General features: G+C 35.3%; 1 protein-coding gene across 1 annotated transcript in view; it reads right to left on the bottom strand.

The window, feature by feature from the left end:
• Positions 1 to 939: 939 nt before the first annotated feature.
• LOC149553999 (U-box domain-containing protein 43-like) overlaps positions 940 to 25,098 on the bottom strand; it is a 56,831-nt gene continuing 32,672 nt past the window's right edge. Inside the window, exon 3 of the mRNA XM_089789330.1 lies at positions 940 to 2,825. Within this exon, the coding sequence (XP_089645456.1) occupies positions 1,315 to 2,825 (1,511 nt within the window). The 3' untranslated portion in view covers positions 940 to 1,314. The remainder of the gene's footprint in view (positions 2,826 to 25,098) is intronic.

Below are 25,098 nucleotides of genomic sequence, written 5' to 3' on the forward strand. Positions count from 1 at the left end.
TTTCATTCGGAGTAAACTTGAGGAGGGCAAACTTCAGGTCTTGAAGATTAACACCAAAGAGAATCTAGCTAATGCACTCACAAAGGTTGTTCCATGAGAGAAGTTCGAGTTCTGCCAAGCTTCTCTTGGTGTTGTAAAGAAATAACAGTAGGGGAATTCAGGAAAGACTCATACATTACAGTAGTTGGATTTCAAGTGGGGGTTTGTTGAGTGTATATGTGAAGCTCAACAGTCTTTGATTTATTATTGTTTCCCTCCAATTTTTAATGTCTCTTCATTTCTTTCGAGACTCTATATATATATATATATATATATATATATTGGAGGTTCATCATTGTATATTGTATTCGTAGAGCTGAAGCTACACCTGTGATGTAAAGTTCAAACTTTAACATTAATAAGAGATCTTCCCTGCAGTGTGGACATAGCCACAATTTGTGGTGAACCACGATAAAATTGTGTGTTTGTGTTTTTCTTCTTTTTATTATTCTGTTCTTTCCAGTTTGCACTTTCAGCGAACTTCACAGTTGTTGGCATGGATTGCACAATCAGCAGTCTCAAAAGATTTGAACATCCAAGACTTGCTACAGTTGCATTGTTCGTTTCTTTGTTTTGTACCAGTTCATGTGACGATAATCATTGTATGTCATCGTGCACTTCTACAAGCTGTTTGCTAAGTGATTCCTGGCAGCAAAGAACTGAAGAGTATATATTTAGAGCAGTAAAGGAGATTATCTCCTCGCTTAATCTTTCATTGCAACAAACCCAAAAAATTGTTGCATTGTTCTACACCCTTACATTACCCAAATCATTAAGACCTGCTACGCTCAAATATCCATTTTACAGGTAAGCATGGACTTCCAAAAAACCCTCAGTAATGTTCCTAAATTTTATTTAGAATGCAATCATAATTTTCCATATTCCACTAGTCTATGCCAATTGAATGTTCCATCTCCATCCTACTGAATAGGAGAAATTTCTCACATTATAAAACTTGTTAATCCCAAATTGGCAAAACCAATTCATGTTTATCCCTGCGAGGGTAGGCAATATTTAACCACTATAAATTTGTTTTCTCATGCTTGCAGTGCTCTTAATTGTTGCATGATGTTTATACAGTATATATTAATTGTTGTTTCGAATTTATGGCATTAATCATGGGAACTAGGTATCACCATCATGCTTTCCTAAAATCTACAAGCCTAAGAAAAATAGTAGGATCTCCTTTGTTTGCACGTAAAACTTATGAATAACATCTGACAAAACCAGTACGTTGTACAAATCATAAATATTTTATACAGTTTACAAGCACGTTTAGGGATTTCCAGCTGCAGATGCAGCAAAATAGTTAGATTGGCTGTGTAAGAGTTCCAACTGACGAAGGATTCTACCTGCAATCTGCCTCTGTGTTGAAGATCCTTTCTGAACTAGACCAATTATGTGCATCTGTGCAACAACACCATATTTGTTCCTGTATTCTGGAAAGGTGAAGAATTTCTCACACAGATTAGCACATATCTCCTGAACCTCTGGTGTACCACTGCTAATCAGTCCAATTATAGCAACAATGCCATCACCATTTTCCTGAGCAATTAAACGATACCCAAATTCCTTTTCACCAACATTATCATCAACCAGAGTAGTCAGTGCAAGAAGTGCCGCATGCACACATGACATATCGTGCTCCTTTAAGACCTGTACAAGAGGCTTGATAGCACTAGCCTCTAGCAGACAATTGGTGCCCTCTATGCTGCAAATTCCACGATGTAACTTGCATACATGAGGCCTTGATGAGAAACAGCTCCAGCAAGGAGTATCTGGTGCTTTACTTAAGCTAGGAGTGCTCATTGAAAAATAGTATAATGCTAGAGCTGCCCTTTCCTTTGTGAGGCTCCTTCCTGCACATAGAAGACTAACCATCTTCTGAATAACCTTCATTTCTGCAAGTTTTGGCTGGTGTTCCTTTATCATACAGAACCTTAAAAGAGCCCCAACACTGGCCTCCACAACCACATCATTTACATTTTCTAGAAGTTTTACTAATTGAGGCATAATATTAGCTTGCAGTAAGATCATTAAAATCTGTTTATCTTTTGGAGGAAGGTCTGCCAAAATCGATGCAGCAACAGCATGATCTGACTCAGTGTATCCTTCTTTAAGCATGTCCAAAATGACATTCACACTTCCCTGTTTTTCTTTCAGTGCTGAACAAGCATCGTTACCAAAAGATCTTGACAGAAAACGAAATAGTTCTACTGCTCTTTCTTTAACCCTTTGATCAGTAGCTGCCATCCAAAGATTTATGAGCAGCTTAAAAGCCTCTTTCTCTTTCATCTTTGTTTTGGCAGTTAAGCTTATTTTATTTCCATTTGCTAATCCTATCATCCCTTGTAATATGTAATAATGAACATCTGGTGCTGTGATAGGCCCCATCAGAGACAAGAACATGATGATTAACTCTTCCAGCTCGGCCTCTCGATCAGACTTCCCTGCATAGTCCTCTACAGTGGCAGTAAATATGTTGGCAAGTACATGTGCAGCACCTGTTTTAATTGTTCTGGAAGACTTCACTGAATTCAGTTGCTTCACAAGGAATTGGATGCCTCCAACATTCTCAACTATTCTGCTTATAGATGGGACAGATGAGAGACTTTCAAGTGCTTTTACTGCTGCAAGACAATCTTCATGATTCTCACAGTCATCACTGTTCATCATCTCTATAAGAGTGGAAATTGTTTCAGTGGTTGCTACAATTTCCTTGCTCCTATCAGGCATATGCAAGCGTCCAAGAGTCTTAGCCATTAAAATCTGAGACTCACACTCACCTGCAAAATATAAGCCACTAAATGATTAGAATAACATACGAAAGTCATCACGTGGGCTTTTCCATAAAACAACATAACTTTACAACTCAATTTTGCAAATAATATAATTTAAGTATAATTTCTTGAATTGGATTATACTCAAGCAAATTATATTTGCCATTAAGAACTTTTGCCTGCATAGATTCAAATGATTTACATGAAGGTATGTAGTTGGAAAATGTTTAATTAACATAAGAGCTGGAAATGACTCTACTGTGAACCAATATATTTTTAAAACAAGCATGTCATGTGATGGTTTGCACTTGTCTACAGTGCTCCTTAGTGAAATCACAGGTTGCCATATTTGGAGAGTCAAAATGTGAGAAATGGACCACATATTTATGAAAACAAAATCTATAAACTCTTGTGGTTTGTTGCATGGGAAGATTCCAAGCAGCAAGAATGTGTCACAGTATCCTTGTTGCAACTTTTTAGCAGATGCAGAGAATCCGTGCCCAACATAAAAACCATTTAAGTTTTCAACTGATCACGAGGGAAAGCATAATTTTCCTTTTGCAAAACTAAATTTTTAGAAATGTAGAAATTGAATGACTCATTGGTCTGGCAGGTTGCCGTGAACAGCCTAGATGCTAGAAAGATAATTCCTATGAATAAAAAATGTGGAAGCAGATTGCTGGAAGGCATGGGCAGTAATCTTGGCAGGAAATTTTGTTTGATTTGCAAGGCAATGCATGCAGCAAAAAAATAAATTATTTATAACAGTAGTCCATGGCCTCTAAATGGAAACTTTGCTTAGGAGGGGAACTTTATGAAACAACATTCAGAATTCAAATAAAACACTAATAGAAAATATTACAAAATCATATCAATATCAAAATTTGCATTCTAACTACCTCTAACGATCAAATTGGACAGTCTAATCTCCATGTTTGCTTGAACATTTAAAGTAATGTACACTATGCCTTTCCAGACAGTTGTTTTTGCAGGTTTGGGAAATGAAAAGGAATGTAATTATAATCTCATGGAGAAAGTTTTAGCCTTTAAACACAAACCTAATCATGAGTAAAGATTGAGTTTATTAAGAAATGATTGTATGAAATGTGATGTACGTATAGCCCCTATTATATGTTTTGGATCAATTTTTGGCTTTACCAATTTTCTTGGCTTCGACAAATTTTAACACATACCATAGCAGTCAACCAACCTACCTTTCAATTTCTTTTTTCTACATGACTTTCTTGATCATTTGAGTTTGCCACACAGTTCTCCTCAGACTCCAGTACAAATCTTTCTATATAATTAAACCTCACTATATTCAAGAAGACGCACATTACTAGTGTGATTCATGTAAACATTTCTATGCTTTTGTTCATTTCTGTATACGAGCACTCATGTCTTTTGTACAAGAATTTATCATACATATGTGATGAATGTCTATTGTTTAAGATCTTTTACTCACTATGGAGTCAACTCATAATCAACTTCAGTTAGAATTTCATCCATCTAAGAAGGTATCTATGTAATTTGTTTTAATATAATGAATCAGATTTATTAGAAGGTCAATTCAAGCAATTATTTTGGTCTCAAACTATTAAATTGAGTAGATCCTTTTTTGTAAAAAAATTCTGTCCAGGGGTCCTTGGTTAAGTTCCATTATGTAATTCTACATGACCCCAAAAGCCTTCATGGTAATAGTGAACTCTGAAGGCTTCTCATTAGATTCATTGTTAAAGTTACTTCTGCTGCTTCAACTGCATAAATGGGCATATACAAAACCGCCATCTCCAAATCTGAGTATGCACCCAAATTGTTACAAGATAGAGTTTTTGTTGCACCAAAAGATTGACTTGTCAATGCCCAATACAACCACTAGACTTATAGAACACAAGAGGCAGTTAAACCATGTCGTGAATCCTAACGAAGAATGTTGGCAGTTAGTCCAATAATCCCCACCTTAGCGTTACCCAATGAGATTTGAATCTGTGACCAAGCTCTGATACTACTTGTTACAAGATAGGGTTGTCGTTGCACCAAAATTTCGACTTGTCAATGCCTGATACAACCCCTAGACTTACAGAACACAGGAGGTAGTTAAGTCATGTTGCAAATCCCTAAGGGGAACGTTGGCGGTTAGTCCAACACAGAGCAGTCAAGAAAATTCAGAAGGATTTTGTCTCACCCAAATCAGAGTGTGGACCATCATTTCACAACACATCAAGGGAAAAGCAAGCTCATTTTCAGGTTTATAGTCTTTACAAAATTCATTTCGATTTTGCATGCATCATGAAGTCCAGAATGGTCGGGAACCCCTGAATCAGTTTTTGTCATAAAAACAAGACAAATAACTGGAGAGAAATTGCAGAAGAACAAGCTATAGATCTCTTGAACATAGTTTTGCATGGTTGAGAAGAAAGTTTAATGGAGGTTTTTGGGGAACTTTCTTTTTTGTGTGCATATGCCTCGGAGATTATAAAGAACAATGTCAGTAGAGATTTCTGAGAATCGTCCATATTTAGCCATCTCTTGATCATTTGGAGGTCTAGTTTGGCATTTATGGACTCGCTGAAAATGTGACTTGAAGAGTTTAGTATTATTTGCTCAAAACCAATAATTAAGGACAAACATTCTGTAGGTCCACAGGGAACGTCTGTATCATTGATGTTTTCAAAACTCAGAGGGCCATATTTCTTCATCTTGTGGAGTTTTGCAGTGATCTGTTTTATCAGATTTCTTACTGTAGAGAGATCTACACAAGTGATTGATTCTACAAAGTCGTAACATATGCAATTTCTGTTATCTCACAACTTTGTATAGTTTCAAACTTTAGTGTGATGTAAGATTTGTAAGAACTAAATAAATTATTACCTCAAAGGGGACAAAAGTATCTACGGGGGAGTATAAAGGCACCATATTTTCAGGGCTTTAACAATTGTCTTGTTTTACCTTTCATTTTCCAAATAGCAAAACACTTCGTAATGTCCCCTGCTTGGTTTGGACTCAGTAAATACCATTTTTAACCCAAATTTAATAGTCTTACATCCTAAGTTAATCAGACATAGATATAATGATCCAACACCTATATTATTACATAGTACAAGGGGGAGAAGATTGTATAGTTATTAACAAATTAACTCATTGGATTCCTTAATTATTTATAATTTATAATATTAAGACTCATCTTATTATTGCTTCAGTTTTGAGAAAGGAGAAGACATTTGAGGCAACCCAAACCACTTAAACAACATTCAATAGGTTCTTTCAAAAGTTTACAGATCCAAGCCCTTACAGGGATGCTAATCCCTATCTCATCTTGGGAAATATCTTATTGAATTTAGACTGCCCCTCTTCTCTTTGGTTGCTTCAGCTCTCATTTTCTCATTACTGGAGCAGTAGTAAGATCCAAGTAATCCACGTACGTGTGTCTATATAAGAGCTTTCAAATATAATATGTATATTATATATAGATGATTCTGATTTCATCCTTGTTAACATATAATGTATATATAATAGACTATATAAGGTTCTTTACCCCTTGTGTGTGTGTGTGTGTGTGTGAGCGCATTATTACATGTTTGTACATTGATATATGATCTCTTAATATTAATGAATGCACACACAGAAATAGATGTCTGATCTGTGTCACAGCATTCGCCAAATTTCCTGTATGAAAATCGAAAATTGGTGAATTTCATTAAAATACTTAAAATTCATTGTAATTCTGCCCAAAGTTCATATGGAACAAAGCTAGGGCTTTTTAAATTGAAATATATTCGACCGTCTGACATAGTTCTTCTTCCTGCTAAACATTTAACTTAGCTCGGTGAAGTGCTTCTCAATCTTGCACATCAGTTTTTTATAATGGTGTGGTAATTCTGTTTTGTGCTTGTTTTCTATTTAATCTTATAAATATGCACTATCTTATTGATGAAAATAAAGAGGAGAGTAGAAGCATATTATTTGTTTAATCCTTTCAGCTTCTATGAACTCTCCCCAAATTGTTAACTAGAGATGTCAACATGTGGCAACCATTGCTTATATTGGGTCTCATGGGCAACTTATGTGGTTAAATTAGGTGATAAGTACAATTTTGTTAGGTTTACCCTCCATTATATTATTATGAGGTGGTCTATATAAAGGAGGTGATTATTGTTGTAAGGAAATGTGTTGAGTATTTGCGTTTGGGATCTCATGTAGATATAGTGTTTAAAGGACTCTTCCATAAGGAGCATCATATGGGTGTTACCCTTGATGCATATATTGAATATTACAGCATCGACCCACAAACATCTTTACTATGTAAGATCTATCTTTACATTGTTTTGTTACCATTATCGTATGTGTGAATCTTACCAAGTAGTGTCAAAGCTATAATTTGGGAAAAAGTTAGAACAAAATCTAATTTTTGAAGATGGACCTCTATTTTTCAAATGGCTACAAATCTTTCTACTATATTTTAATTGAAATTGGAGGATCATCTAATGAAAATACAATCCAAAATCAGGTTTAGATTATCAATGTCAAGTGATTTATTGCAGTTTTATGATTTTTTTCATATATTTCCTTTCCAGGCTGCAAATCAAGAAATTATTCTTTTTTTTTTTACATTTATGGAAAACTTGCCAAAATTTATTAGGAGTATATTTGCATTTATTTAAGATTTTGAGGCCAACAATATTACAAAGTAATCTAATCTAAGTTTTTATGTTGTATAACGTTAAAAACCCTAGTATCAATTTGGGCCCCTAGTTTTGTTGGAAGTAACGATGCATTAGAATGGTGACTTCAACCTAAAAGAACCAAAGGTCATTTTGGACAATGGGAACTATTTTTGACATACTTGTGAGGTGAAGCTAACAAATTGTTTGCACTACTGTATAAGAGCATGTCTTCTTCAGAGGATTCAAAACAAGTTTTCTTTGAGAGATAGGCACCAGCAGAAATAATAGAAGAAAACGGAGGGAAGAAAGAAGTAGAAAGAGTAAAAAAAAAGATAATGAAGATCAGATGAAGGCTACAGGCGGATAGACTTTAGCTCAAGGAATGAAGGTTCAATCATTTAATCTCATGGATGCATTCAAAAGAAAAAGTTTATTGATAGTATAAACACTAGTGGGAAGTGTAACTTCATTGACATGGAATTAGCCAAGAAACTATTGGTACAAGGAAAACACCTCAAATATAGTCAAATAGTAGGCAAGGAAGGTAATTCATGTTTTAGAAGATTTGAAGCTCTTTATGGTAAATATGTTCAACATTCAAACTTTTATGCTTTGGATATGGAAGTGGATTGGAATTGTTCATGATTATTCTTTGGTTAGAATATTTGTAAATTGTTAGCATGAATGCTGATCGCATTTATGAGGGGGAGTATCATAGGAGTGTTGGAGACATGATTCAGAGCTTATGTGTTGCATTCATGACAATGTTTGTCATTGATGTAAACATATACCTTATTCTGTGCAGATTACCAGAATTACAAAGGAAAAATTGTTTGGCGCAATCAACGGTCAATGAGTTGGGATGTGTGCTCTTAGACAAATGTTCAAAGATGCTTATAGATGCTACAGTTAAGTACATAGACAAAAATATGAAGCTATGACAGAGTTATGCAATGTTCTCTAAAGGTAGCTTTCAGAGAGTGTGTAATGACCCTTACCAAATAGGACACTAAAACCCCCTAATACTGAACTGTGTAATTATGTCAAACACTTGGCATGCACACTGCTGAACGTAAAGTGCTGAATATGGAAAATTGTTGTGCAACAAATCCACTCAACTACTGATGTAAAATGAGGCCAAAATGTGTATTCATTCAATGATGATAAAGATGCTCTTACAATAGTTATGCAATTTTCAGCTTGTAACAAACAACTTGGCACACTTCGAACCTCTATTCAAGATATGTAAATAGATGCCAAAATGCAAGAATAATCATTTCTATAGAAAGATATATGACGCGGAGTACAAATAGAGGAAATAAAAATGACTGAAAAACTATAAGCCCTTATGGCTGAATATCACATATGAATTTCTCTATCGAATAAAAAGAAGGAACTTGGATTGCAATTAATTGCACATGTGCTCGCTGAAGTCAGTGATGAAACTTGAACTCATTTGAAGTGCCAAAATGATGTCTGTTCCCTGCTACTAGTACAGGCCGTACAGTATGGTTCTGTGCGATTTTTATTAATTTTTGCCCTTCACCCAAAAGTGCCGAAATCACCATGGAATGAAACACCAACACCAAGGGAATGGAGCGGACTCACTTGCATAAATTTTCAGCTAGTATAGAAGGCCTTTTGAACTAAAAATGTGCTTCCTGGATGCCCTTCGAAAATGCTCAGAACTGTATCAGATTTGCAAGTAAATAGTGTCCAGCTTATTGACAAACCCTCCAACGTAAATTAGTGCAATCTCCTCCACAAAATATCAACCAAATAACAAGTCCTCAGTCTATGTCTGAGTACACAAATTAAGCCCAACTTGAAGTGACTAAATATCACTTCCCAAGTGCAACCCTTTATTCAGAAAGTACAATAATACATCACCTATTGTACTCAAATATTTTTCTCAATGTAGCACAAATAGAAGACTGAAGTATCTTCCTCCCAGCTGCAATAATTCAACTGATATTTCACACCCTCAAAATTGCTATCAATAGGAAGTTTTCGTTTCCTATGACAAAGATGTAATCTACAAAAACCCTAGGCTCCACAAGATGAAACAACAACATCATCAAATCTATCTGCCAAGAATGAAGCCCAGGATGCCTATTTATTCTTTTTTCTCCACTTTCTCTAGAAACTTCTAAAACATTATTTTATTTATTAGTGATATATTATTTTATTTAAGTCACTTTATTAAATTAATTATATATAAAGTTACCTTTTAATATTTATTTATTAAGTGACTTTATAAGATATTTTATAATTCAAGTCACTTTATTAAACTAATTAAATATAAGGTTACCTTTTTATTTTTATTTATTTGATAACTTTATAAATAATTAACTTACTACCACTTATTTATTTAATTAAAATAATTAATTAATCATTCTCATAAAATATTCATTATTTTGGACAACTTAATTAATTTAATTAATTAAATCAAATTACCTCCAAAACGGGGACATTACAGTCTGCCCTTCCTGAAATTGCTTGTCCCCAAGCAATCTCAGCAACAAGTACCATTCTCCTCCACCTGGATCCCAAGTGAAGACCTGTGTAATGTCCCAATCATCACCAAACAGCTCTTGTAGCACAAGCACAACCTATTGAATTAACTCAACTCCAAAACTACGATGATAAATCTGATGCGCCCATACTGTTGGAAAGCCACCTCCCATTGCCTCCTGTTGTGCCACTCTGATACCTCCCATCTCCAAAATGTAGCAAGTCCCCAAGTCCTGAATCAAATGGTAATCATCATGAGAGAACAAAGTAGAAAACTTGCCAAACTTGGAATCACCATCTGAGATTGGAAGTAAGTCACCAACCAACAAGTAGATAGCTGCCCTATCCTATGAAATAGGTAACCAATCCAAAGATAAGTTGTAAATGCCTTCATTACCCTCCAAGGACAACTCTTGGGTGGCTGGTCCACTAAGAGTGTAATCACTAATATCAACGTCCTCCTCAAAAGAATGATCAACCTCATCACAAAATGCATCCTTCCCTTGAGCAAGGAGTCTTCTAATGTTATCTACTCCTTTTTGTCTTGCCAAGTTGGAGAGATTGACTTTTTCTTTCAGATCTTTAAGGCGTTGTCTTGCCTTTGCAGCCACTAACCTAGCCTGCTTGGCCTTCCTCATCCACTCATCATTCATCATTTAGGACCTTCTAATCTCTTCAATGCCAAAGTACACAAAATCAGTCCTCTTGATATCTTCATGTCCACTCATGAGTGTGGGACTACTATCAAAAGTTGATATCATATCACTTGCTTGTTCATGATCACAAGCTTCTTCTTCATAAGAATGATGATGCACCATTTTGCTGTCCTCAAATAAATCCGTGATGACATCATGCCATTGTAGAATGCCTTCCTCATCATGTGAAGAAAAAATACTAGTGGCTGCTCCACTAAGTAGAGGATCAAACTCCACATCCTCCTTAACATCTTGTGTCTCCAATAGACTTCCATATGAATGAACATTCATTGAACTACTATCATGAGACAAAGAAGCAATGCTAAACTCACCCATTGAACCATCACAAGAAACAACTGATTTGTCTTCAAATACCATTTGTTCTTCTTCAACCTTGCAATCCTCGTGAAGTGTCTTGTGCCCAACATCTTCCTCCAAGATGGTCTGATTTTTGTCCTCCCTAGGTTCGGCTGTATGCTGGTCACCCACTGCTGCAAACTCCTTGTAGAGGTTTCTAGATACCTCACTTGTAGAGACCTCTTGTTCTTCCTTCCTTTCATTTTGTGTTGTAGGCTTCTTAGAAATGGAAGTCATACACCTTGCAATTTTGTCTATGGTTGCTGGTGAGAGCAATTCAGCCATCTTTCTTTGACTTTGTATAAGCTTCTCCAATTCTCCCATAATGGCATTTAACTGCATCTTAGGAATAGCCATAATGTCTTCGTTCTTCACCCAACAGGATGGCAGTAGACCGCTCTGATAGCACTGTAATAACCCTTACCAAATAGGCCACTAAAACCCCCTAAAACTGAACTGTGTAATTATGTTAAACACTCGGCATGCACACTGCTGAAGGTAAAATGCTGAATATGGAAAATTGTTGTGCAACAAATCCACTCAACTACTAATGTAAAATGAGGCCAAAATGTGTATTCATTCAATGATGATAAAGATGCTCTTACAATAGTTATGCAATTTTAAGCTTGTAACAAATAACTAGGCACAATTCGAACATCTATTCAAGATATGTAAATAGATGCCAAAATGCAAGAATAATCCTTTCTATAGAAAAATATATGACGCTGAGTACAAATAGAGGAAATACAAATGACTGAAAAATTATAAGCCCTTATGGCTGAATATCACCTATGAATTTCTCTATCGAATAAAAAGAAGGAACTTGGATTGCAATTAATTGCACATGTGCTCCCTGAAGTCAGTGATGAAACTTGAATTCATTTGAAGTGCCAAAATGATGTTTGTTCCTTGCTACTAGTACAGGCCGTACAATATGGTACTGTGCGATTTTTATTAATTTTTGCCCTTCACCCAAAAGTGCCAAAATCACCATGGAATGAAACACCAACACCAAGGGAATGGAGCAATCTCACTTGCATAAATTTTCGGCTAGTATAGAAGGTCTTTAGAACTGAAAATGTGCTTCTTGGATGCCCTTCGAAAATCCTCAGAACTGTATCAAATTTGCAAGTAAATAGTGTCCAGCTTATTGACAAACCCTTCAATGTAAATTAGTGCAATCTTCTCCACAAAATATCAACCAAATAACAAGTCCTCAATCAATGTCTGAGTACGCAAATTAAGCCTAGCTTGAAGTGACTAAATATCACTTCCCAAGTGCAACCCTTTATTCAGAAAGTACAATAATACATCAGCTATTGTACTCAAATATTTTTCTCAATGTAGCACAAATAGAAGACTGAAGTATCTTCCTCCCAGCTGCAATAATTCAACTAATATTTCACACCCTCAAAATTGCTATCAATAGGAAGTTTTCGTTTCCTATGACAAAGATGTAATCTGCAAAAACCCTAGGCTCCATAAGATGAAACAACAACAACATCATCAAATCTGCCTGCCGAGAACAAAGCCCAGGATGCCTATTTATTCTTTTTTCTCCACTTTCTCCAAAAACTTCTAGAACATTATTTTATTTATTAAGTGATATATTATTTTATTTAAGTCACTTTATTAAATTAATTAAATATAAAGTTACCTTTTAAAATTTATTATTAAGTGACTTTATAAGATATTTTATAATTCAAGTCACTTTATTAGATTAATTAAATATAAAGTTACCTTTTTATATTTATTTATTTGATAACTTTATAAATAATTAACTTAATACCAGTTATTTATTTAATTAAAATAATTAATTAGTCATCCTCATAAAATATTCATTATTTTGGACAACTTAATTAATTTAATTAATTAAATCAAATTACCTCCAAAACGGGGACATTACAGTCTGCCCTTCCTGAAATTGCTTGTCCCCAAGCAATCTCAGCAACAAGTACCATTCTCCTCCACCTGGATCCCAAGTGAAGACCTGTGTAATGTCCCAATCATCACCAAACAGCTCTTGTAGCACAAGCACAACCTGTTGAATCAACTCAACCCCAAAACTACAATGATAAATTTGATGCGCCCATACTGTTGGAAAGCCACCTCCCATTGCTTCCCGTTGTGCCACTCTGATACCTCCCATCTCCAAAATGTAGCAAGTCCCCAAGTCCTGAATCAAATGGTAATCATCATGAGAGAACAAAGTAGAAAACTTGCCAAACTTGGAATCACCATCTGAGATCGGAAGTAAGTCACCAACCAACAAGTAGATAGCTGCCCTATTCTATGAAATAGGTAACCAATCCAAAGATGAGTTGTAGATGCCTTCATTACCCTCCAAGGACAACTCTTGGGTGGCTGGTCCACTAAGAGTGTAATCACTAATATCAACATCCTCCTCAAAAGAATGATCAACCTCATCACAAAATGCATCCTTCCCTTGAGCAAGGAGTCTTCTAATGTTATCTACTCCTTTTTGTCTTGCCAAGTTGGAGAGATTGACTTTTTCTTTCATATCTTTAAGGCGTTGTCTTGCCTTTGCAGCCACTAACCTAGCCTGCTTGGCCTTCCTCATCCACTCATCATTCATTATTTCGGACCTTCTAATCTCTTCAATGCCAAAGTACACAAAATCAGTCCTCTTGATATCTTCATGTCCAATCATGAGTGTGGGACTGCTATCAAAAGTTGATATCATATCACTTGCTTGTTCATGATCACAAGCTTCTTCTTCATAAGAATGATGATGCACCATTTTACTGTCCTCAAACAAATCCGTGATGACATCATGCCATTGTAGAATGCTTTCTTCATCATGTGAAGAAAAAATACTAGTGGCTGCTCCACTAAGTAGAGGATCAAACTCCACATCCTCCTTAACATCTTGTGTCTCCAATAGACTTCCATTTGAATGAACATTCATTGAACTACTATCATGACAAGAAGAAGCAATGCTAAACTCACCTATTGAAGCATCACAAGAAACAACTGATGTCTTCAAACACCATTTGTTCTTCTTCAACCTTGCAATCCTCGTGAAGTGTCTTGTGCCCAACATCTTCCTCCAAGATGGTCTGATTTTTGTCCTCCCTAGATTCGGCTGTATGCTGGTCACCCACTACTGCAAACTCCTTGTAGAGGTTTCTAGATACCTCATTTGTAGAGACCTCTTGTTCTTCCTTCCTTTCATTTTGTGTTGTAGACTTGTTAGAAATGGAAGTCATACACCTTGCAATTTTGTCTATGGTTGCTGGTGAGAGCAATTCGGCCATCTTCCTTTGACTTTGTATAAGCTTCTCCAATTCTCCCATCATGGCATTTAACTGCATCCTAAGAATAGCCATAATGTCTTCATTCTTCACCCAACAAGATGGTAGGAGACTGCTTTGATACCACTGTAATGACCCTTACCAAATAGGCCACTAAAACCCCCTAATACTGAACTGTGTAATTATGTCAAACACTCGGCATGCACACTGCTGAAGGTAAAATGCTGAATATGGAAAATTGTTGTGCAACAAATCCACTCAACTACTGATGTAAAATGAGGCCAAAATGTGTATTCATTCAATGATGATAAAGATGCTCTAACAATAGTTATGCAATTTTCAGCTTGTAACAAATAACTTGGCACACTTCGAACCTCTATTCAAGATATGTAAATAGATGCCAAAATGCAAGAATAATCCTTTCTATAGAAAGATATATGACGCTGAGTACAAATAGAGGAAATACAAATGACTGAAAAGCTATAAGCCCTTATGGCTGAATATCACATATGAATTTCTCTATCGAATAAAAAGAAGGAACCTAGATTGCAATTAATTGCACATGTGCTTGCTGAAGTCAGTGATGAAACTTGAACTCATTTGAAGTGCCAAAATGATGTTTGTTCCCTATTGCTAGTACAGGCCGTACAGTATGGTACTGTGCGATTTTTATTAATTTTTGCCCTTCACCCAAAAGTGCCGAAATCACCATGGAATGAAACACCAACACCAATGGAATGGAGCAATCTCACTTGCATAAATTTTCGGCTAGTATAGAAGGCCTTTCGAACTGAAAATGTGCTTCCTAGATGCCCTTCGAAAATGCTTAGAACTGTATCAGATTTGCAAGTAAATAGTGTCCAGCTTATTGACAAACCCTCCAATGTAAATTAGTGCAATCTCCTCCACAAAATATCAACCAAATAACAAGTCCTCAGTCAATGTCTGAGTACACAAACTAAGCCTAGCTTGAAGTGACTGAATATCACTTCCCAAGTGCAACCCTTTGTTTAGTAAGTACAATAATACATCAGCTATTGTACTCAAATATTTTTCTCAATGTAGCACAAATAGAAGACTGAAGTATCTTCCTCCCGGCTGCAATAATTCAACTGATATTTCACACCCTCAAAATTGCTATCAATAGGAAGTTTCCATTTCCTATGACAAAGATGTAATCTGCAGAAACCCTAGGCTCCACAAGATGAAACAACAACAACATCAAATCTGCCTACCGAGAATGAAGCTCAGGATGCCTATTTATTTTTTTTTCTCCACTTTCTCTAGAAACTTCTAGAACATTATTTTATTTATCAAGTGATATATTATTTTATTTAAGTCACTTTATTAAATTAATTAAATATAAAGTTACCTTTTAATATTTATTTATTAAGTGACTTTATAAGATATTTTATAATTCAAGTCACTTTATTAAATTAATTAAATATAAAGTTACCTTTTTATATTTATTTATTTGATAACTATATAAATAATTAACTTAGTACCACTTATTTATTTAATTAAAATAATTAATTAGTCATCCTCATAAAATATTCATTATTTTGAACAACTTGATTATATCTTTAATAGAGATGTAATATGGTTAAGCGACCTTAGAGGAAGATCAAAGACATGTTGAAGATGCTATGTTCCAAATGACAAAAGTAGATGTTCATTGTGAGGTTTGGAGAAGACTGTTCAGAAGATGTTTCTTGTGAGCCAATTATTGCAAATATCTTTGAGAAAGAGTATGATAGTAAAGTAATGTGTAATATAATATCTTAATGATATCTAATAATTGTAAACTGGGAAAGCCTCAAGGCTAACTAGATCATTTTTTTTGGACTTGGTATAAAGGAAAGATTGTTTCCTTGGCTGTAATCATCAGTGAGATCATTTTGTTGGTTATGCAAACTTGGATGCAAATTTGTATTTGATTAAAGTAGAGATTATGTTGAGGATGTACTGCAAGCTTCAAAAGAATTGTATTAGCAAAGGAGTTGTTGTTTAGTCAATTCTCTTGGATATGCTTATCTAGAAGATTGTCCAGTGAAGATTGTTTTAGAGGCTATTTGGATAGTAGGTTTAGTTGTCCCCCTTTCAACTCCTAACAAGGTTGGCACAACTCCTAACAAGGTTGGCACAACTCCTAACAGAGTTGGAATCTCCTAACAGAGATTCAAAATCTCCTAATAGGGACTCATATGTATAGATTGTATTTCATTGGCTCCTAACAAACTCTATCCTTTCACAAAGAGGTTTTATATTAGTACATCATCTTATGGGCATCATTCCCACTGGGGTTTTCCCTCTGATCAAGGGTTTCCCTAGTTAACATATCTGGTGTTATTGTGCATAGTTATCTTTCTATGGTTGTTGCATCTATTGTTTACATGTTTCAGAATTAATAAAGTTGTTGAGAATGACATAACTGATTCACCCCCCCACCCCCCCAAGTTATCTTGGTGGACTTTACTTTCTAACAATTGGTATCAGAGCATTAGGTCCTTGAAAGAAACGTTTATCAACTTGAGGAGATCCATGGCATTTTATTTCAAAAAAGAAAGTCTGTAAGTTTGATGGAATAAATTATGACAACTGGAAAAAAAAAGATGAAGACTCACTTGTTGTGAATGGGTTCGTAATATTAGCTAGTTAGATCGAATGCGAAGGAGCTGATAAAAGAAGATAAGCTTGACTCTTGTGAAGATAGTGAAAAAGATTTATTCATGCAGAATATGCTTGCTAGAGAAGTAGTATCAACTCTTCCTGATACAGAATATGGAGAGGTAAAATCTGTAAGATTTGCACATGAAATTTGGAATGCTTTATAGAAAATATTTGAAGGTGATGATCATGCTAAGAATGCTAGACTACAAAGTTGGATATGTATGTTTCAAGATGCTAAGATGCATGAAGATGAAACTATAAGAGGCTATTTTGCTAGAATATCAGAGATTGTTGTTGAAATCAGAAGTTGTGGTGGATGTAAGACAGAAGATAAGATTGTGTGGAAAATTTTGAAAACTTTGACACCTGCTTTTCATTAGAGAGCACAAATGATTGAACATGTTATTCCCTGTACACCTAACTTTACAAAGGAAACTCTTCTTGCAAGATTATAGTCATCTGAATTATAGATGGAACGAAATGAAGAACTACCTAGAGTGGAAAGAACTTTTAGCGTACAGAAGGACAAACCTATATTCACAAGGAGTGTGAGTACAAGTAAAGATTATGCCAGTAGCAACCGAACAAAAGAGGTAGAAGACAAGAAGATTGAAGGACTTTCTCTGCTTATGAAGAGAGAAAACAAAATTCTTGTTTGTTGGACATGTAAAGAACTTGGTCATTATTCTTCTAAATGTCCTAAAAGAAAAAAGAAGTTTAAACCTAGAAAGCCCTACAAGTCAAGTGTACCTAAGGATCGCCTCTATGTTGATGAGCATAGTGAAGTTGATTTTAAGATGGTAAATTTCCTAGATGATAGTGATAATGAGGATGATGAAATTGAATTTGTTACTATTAAGGAAGAAAGCCCTGAGAAAGAAGAGATAAAAGAAGAAAAAGCACTAGTATCATAAATCGAGAAGAAAAAGTTTGACTGGATTATAGATAGTGGTTGTTCTCATCATATGGCTGGAGATATGAATAAGTTTGTTGAATTCAATAGTTATGATGGAGTAGTTAGAGTTGGAAATAATGCAGCATGTCACATTAAAGGAAAATGATATATTAAACCTAATGGAAAGACTAACATTGAGGATGTTTACTTTGTGGATGGTTTGAAACATAATCCTTTTAGTATTGGAAAGCTTGTTGACAAGGGATATTGTACCTTGTTTTTTTGTCATAACTCATTTGTCTTTACTTCCAATAATCTGATGAGCGGGCGATTCTTTATCAAATTTCCATTAGGTGTCACCGCTTAACTCGGATTTCAGCTCTAGGTTCAGATCTTGGTTCTTCTCTCTATTCTTGCACTTGTACTTCTTTCTGAATTTCATTCTGCAAATCAATGTCATTCTAATAAAATAGTTCTTGATCAACATTATCTCTATTAGGCCTTGGATTAGATTCTTCATCAATATTGTAATCAAGTATTCTTTCCTGAATTCTAAACTCCTCATCAACTCTTACATTTGCGCTCTCAACAATAGTCTTAGTTCTCTGATTAAAACATCTATATGATTTACTCTTCAATGAATCTATAAGAAACATTCCTTCATCACTCCTTGAATCAAACTTTCCAATATCATCATCTCTCTTAATACTTAACTGAGGGTGCAATCTTACTTCCAGAGATTCTAAAATACTTAACTAAGGGTGCATGTCGAAACCAAAGTTCATAAAGTGTCTTACCATTGTTTTGTTTGATTTGTACTATGTTCATAGTATACACAACTATATTTATTGTTTCTCTCCAAAAGATCTTAGATGCATTGTTCTCAAGCATTATTGCTCTTGTTGCTTTTGTCACTCTTGTTCCTCCTTTCTCCTATCCCATTCTATTCAAGTGTCTTAGGGGCTGAGAGTTGTCTTTTAATGCCATTTTCTTCACAAAAATTGTTGAACTCATTTGAAGTAAACTCTCCACCTCTATCAGGTCTCAAACAATATCTCTTCAAACCAGATTCTTTCTCAACTCTACTCTTAAATATCTTAAACTTCTCAAAAGCTTCAGATTTCTCTCTAAGAAATGCTACCCACATCATTCTAGTAAAATCATTAACAAGAATCATAAAATACCTTTCACAATAGAATGTTTTTGTCTTTGTAGGACCACTCAAATATGTATGCACAATCTCCTACTTCATAGTTGCAGTAAATTTCTTGCTTGAAAATGAACTTTTTCTATTTTACCATCACACATTCCTTACACACCATGTTAGCAAGTTTCACAATTTTAGGCCTAACTACGAATGTAGTGTTGAAATTCACAATGTTATCAAAGTTGATATGGCAAAATCTCTTTTGCCACTACCAACCATCATCCACTTTAGCAACTAAGCATGTCATCTCAGTAGGATTCAACTAAAATACATTACCTCTTGTCCTTGTACCCGTACCAATCAATGTGTCATCTTTGTCTTTGATAATGTAGGTCTTCTCTGTGAATTGCAACTGATACCCCTTGTCCACTAGCTATCCAATACTCAAAAAATTATGGTTCAAACCATCAACTAGTAAACATCATCTATATTAGTCTTTCCATCAAGTGTAGATCCTTTTCCTTTTATATGGCAGGTTGCATTGCTTCCAACTCTAACTATTCCTCCATCATAGCTATTATTTTCAAAAAACTTATTCATATCTCTAGTCATGTGATGGGAACAACCACTGTCAATAATCCAATCAATTTTTTTCTTTTCAACTTGTGATACTAACGCATTTTCTTCTCTAACTTCTTTTTCAGGGCTTTCTTCCTTAATAGCAACAAATCCTATTTCATCATCACTTTCACTTAAGATTTCTTCTACCTTAACATTTAATTCCTCCTCATCATTTGCAAAAAGACATTCCTTAGGTTTTCTTGATTTGAAGTGATTTCTAGCCTTTCTTACTCTCTAAGGACACTACGAAGAATAATGACAATATTCATTACAAGTCCAACATTTAAAGATTTTGTTACCTTTAGGATCTCTCTTCATAAGCAGGGCAAGTCCTTCTTCAATCTTCTTTTCTCCTTCCACTCTTGTTCGACTGCTAGTAGCATAGTCTCTGCTTGTATTTAATAACATAGGCTTGTTTCTCTATATGCAAAAAAAGGAATCTAAATCTGGAAATTCAATGTTATGATCCTCACATAATTCAGAGAACTCAAAAAGGAACTCCATCTCTATTTCCTAGCTATAGTCTTTATCAAGCTTCAAGCCCTCTTTCCTGAACTACACCATGATCTCCTTAAGTTGTTAAGCTTTTCCTTCAAGGACCTGATGCTCTGATACCAATTGTTAGAAAGTAAAGTCTACCTAGATAATCGAGAAGGGAGGGGTCAATTAGTTATCGAATTAAAACAACTCTCAATATCCTTACTGAATCCAAAACATGTAAACAGTAGATGCAAAAAACATAGAAAGATCACCATACACAATAACACACGATTTGTTAATAAGGAAAACCCCTATAGGGATGGTACCCACAAAATGATGTACTAATATATAAGTTCCTTGTAAGAGGATGGACCTTGTTAGGAGTCAATGAAATACATTCAGTACATATCAGTCCCTGTTAAGAGACTTTGAATCCTTGTTAAGAGATTCCACCTCTGTTAGGAGTTTAACGGAAGATAGAAGGACCCACTGTCCAAATAGCTTCAGGGCAAGGCCACTGAACTTACTATTCAACTAGCCTTAGTACTATCCTTCTTAGAATAATACAAGTATACAACTATCCACAACGACTTCTTTGCCAAATACAATGTCTTTGTCAGCTCACCATGCCTTACTACACCAAACACTTCTCTGATCAAAAGACATTTGTTATCAGGTTCATTGGATCTCATATACAAATTCGCACACTCGCATTTAGAAAGACAATGTTCAACCACAAGGAAAACATCTTTCCTTTATACTAAGTCCTAAAACAAATTATTGAGTCGGCCTTGAGGCTTTCCCAATTTACAATAATAATATAGGACCAACTTAAGATATTACATTACATGTTTCATTACATCTTTACACTTTTCACAATTACAAACAATTGTCGGCTCACAATCTTCTTTACTCTTCACTCGATGCTCATCTAGATGTACGTGTTTGATCACAACATCTTCAACATGTTTTTTACCTCTATCCAAGTTCAAATGACCAAATTCTATCTCTGTCAAGAGATACAATCCAAATAATAGTAATTGCTATCCAAAAACTCTATCTAAACATTGTCTTCACCAAATCCATCATATCTTTGTGCAGTCTTCATATTTCCACATGCACTCTTAATTGTAGCATCAATACACTCTATAGAACATTATTTCAAGTCCGCGTAGGCTCATCTTCGATCCTCGCGAAGCTAAACTCTGTCTGCTTCTTTGCCAATCTTCGCAGAATGACCAGTATGTTGACATCAATGACAAACTTTGTCAGGAATGAGACACACAACCTCTAAATCACGTCTTCACCAATGCTAGGATACACCCCCATAGGAATACCATCACCATTCATGCTTAACAGATAGAAGTAATTGATATTCGTGGTAGAAAAGAATGACTTACCATGAAACAAAACGGGTGCAACAAAGCATGTATCAAGGTTGGGATCTAGGTTCCATCAAGCTAAAACCACTTTGACCATAATTGTGGATTGTTGGATGATTGTTAACGATGTCGCATTTGTAATAACATGCAAAAATAATATTATTGACATCTTTTCATATTTTGAGGACAAAACAAGTGGAAGGATGGTATGTTATGTACCTATTTATACACTACTATAATTTATTTAAATGGACACATGTTGATGAGTTACATCATCCTTTAAGTTATAATGGGTTTAATAGACAACTTGTGTAATCGGTTATATTAGGTGATGCAGACTTTAATTGGGTTTACCCCTCCATGATGTTATTAGGAGGTGGTCTATGAAAGGAGGTGATTATCATTATAGGGATATATGTTGAGTATGATTTTGTGCTTTGAATCTCTTAGAAATATGGCACAAAGTGGCTTCTTCTATAGGGATTATTTTACGGTGTTTCTTTACATCAAGGGTTTATTCTATTTTTGCATATATTAATTGTTAGGGCACCTTGAGGCTTTGTTAGCACTTGGATGAGTTGTTGAGATGTTGTATTAATGACTAGTTTTGTCATTCATGACAACATACATTTGTATGTTCATGACAGACACAGATTTTGTATATCGTGGGTTCATTATCAGTATAATGAGGTTGGTGACAGTATTATGTATGGAGCTTACATGGGTGCCATACAATGAGTATAGATATCATATCTATTTTCACTATGCTTTATGCGAAGATTTGGTTAAGTTAAAAATTGTTTGGTGAAGCCTACCAGCAGACCAATGTACAGGAAATAATGACAAAGATAGTTGTTGGCATTTTGGTTATATCTTTTTGGCAGACAATAATTACACATGGTGAGCTTAGAAGGTGATAATAGAATTTTTTGTACCCATGTGTTAGTGATTGGGAAGCGTTTGGTTTATTCTAGAGAGGTCGCCAATGATTAGCATGTGGTATATTTTACTAGCAGCCAACCGTGTTGAGGAAATGTATAATTCATTATTGAAAAATGTAATATCTTTATTGTAACATGTGGAAACCTTATTGTAATGGTTGTAATAATGCTTATGAAAGTATATATGCCTTAGCATGGTCCTTTGGGATTAAATGTACATTGGGGAAGCTCTAACAGGCTAACCTAACTAATTATATATAAAGGGTATAAAGGAAAGATGTTTTCCTTGGTTAGGTATCAAATGAGCTTGATGTATGGTGATATATGTTGTGAGCTTTAATGTTAGATGATCAAAGCAATGCAGAGATAATGTCGGTTGATTGAGGTGAACTTCAAAGGAACTGTTTGGCAAGTAGGTTGCAGATCAGTCAGTTCATGTTATTGGATATGTTATCGTGAAAGTATTGTCTTTCACATTTGCTGAAGCATTTAGGCAGTGGGTCTATTTGTTTCCTATCAGCCTTTAACAAGGGTTGAAAGGTCTCCTAACAAGGATTTGTCCTCTAACAAGGACTGTTGTATTAAATGCATTCTATTTCACTCCTAGCATGGTCGCATCCTTTTACAAGGAACTTATATAATAGTACATTATCTTGTGGGTACCATCCCCATTGGCATTTTCTCTCTAATCAAGGGTTTCCCTAGTCAACTAATCATTGGGTTATGGTGTATGGTTTCTTGTTGTCATGCATCAATGTTTTAATTGTTGGAGATCAAATTTATAAGTTTCTATTTGATTATATTTGCTCACAATTGATTCACCGCCCGCCGCCCTTCACCCCCCTCCCCCCCAATTGTGTATAGACTTTACTTTTTAACAGTATCCCCCTCTATCTTGCAACTTCAAAACTCCAACATAAAACAAATAGAGACTTTTAATTTAAGCACTCAGATTGCAACCAATTGGCAACCGCAATCTTCACAAAAAGGTCTTTCATTGGCCTCTCACTTAACTACCACATTGCCCCTCTCCTTTCAATCTCTATGCAACAGCTCTCTATTCAATATGTAGCCCATCAATCTTCTAGGTACGATTTTCCACCACCTACACAGCTCCCTCACACCCACTCCTTTGCCAACTATGTAGTATCCACACCTTGGATCTCTACCTAATCTAATTTTGATCATTTCCTTTTATTTCATTTTCACTGCACGACTTCGCTTCCTCTCCTATAGTGCTACCAACTCCCTATCTCCTCCCTTCCTCTATGTGACTACTTCTCTTAGTCCCATGACGTATTTCCCTTCACTTCTCTATTGTTCTTTTTTTTTAGTTGTGTGTTTTATCCTCTATTCCTTGTACTCGTTTCCATTCCATTCTTTTGCAATTCACTTAAAACTAATGCCTAAGCATATAATTATATGCCAATAAATCTTATGGAATTTAGCATTACACCTTTGATTTTGATTCACTCAAAAATTTGTACTGAATCTTCAACTATCCTATTCTACGCCTCTTCAGCAATTCTAATCTGCGCATATCCTGCAATCACATTTCATTAGGGCATCCAATCAACAGTCCAAATGCCATGCTTGTGCATTGTCATGTCCCCATTTTCGGAGGCAGTCTGATTTAATTAATTTAATTAATTTGGTTGTCCAAAATAATGAATATTTTATGAGGACGGCTAATTAATTATTTTAATTAAATATATAAGTGATATTAAGTTAATTATTTATAAAGTTATCAAATAAATAAATATTAAAAGATAACTTTATATTTAATTAATTTAATAAAGTGACTTGAATTATAAAATACTTTATAAAGTCACTTAATAGATAAATTAAAATAATGTTCTAGAAGCTACTGGAGAAAATGGAGAGAAAAGAATAAATAGGCACCCCGGGGCTCCATTCTAATCAGGCAGTTGTTATTTCTCTCTTGTTATCAAATTGTGATTCAATCACATGTGCATTGTGGAACCTAGGGTTTCTGCAATTGTCACAACTGGCCATTGAGAACGATAACTCTCAATTGGTACGCAATTTTGAGGGTGTGAAATATCATCTGAATTATTGCAGATTGGAGGTGACATTCAGTCATTTCATCAAGGCGATAATCTGTGGCCTAAGGCCAAAATTTTGGAGGATCATTCTGAGAATTGAGATTTAAAGATTAAGCTATTTGCAAAGTTGGAGTTTATTATTTTACGGGATCAGTTGGCAAGAGGAGTAAGCGACTTCTTCAGCATTCTAGTATAGAAGTCGCAGTGTGAGCAGATCGAAGCAAAAAAGAACGAGTTTCCAAGCCATCTTTCCAGCCAGCATTTCCGTATATTGTTAGGGCGGAAGTCTGGGCCGAAGGCAATTGCAAAGATCATGTTATAGGATGACACCATTGAAGTCAAGCTGGAAGTGGAACTGATTCGAATTGATTTAGGAGCCATTTATATAGAAGCCGTTTTGAAATAGTTTGCACCAGACTAGCGGAATTTGGCAGGCCGGATTATATTATTTCACCAACGCCAATCATATATTTGGAGATTATAAGGAAATCGCAGGGATAACGTAGCAAGTGATATTATCAAGTTTGCGGCAGAGAGTTAGGAGGCCGGAGCTCACTTAGCGTCCATTTCCC

This window comes from Cupressus sempervirens, chromosome 6, assembly GCF_028749045.1.
Source record: "Cupressus sempervirens isolate cs-2001-9-10 chromosome 6, ASM2874904v1, whole genome shotgun sequence".
NCBI lineage: Eukaryota > Viridiplantae > Streptophyta > Pinopsida > Cupressales > Cupressaceae > Cupressus > Cupressus sempervirens.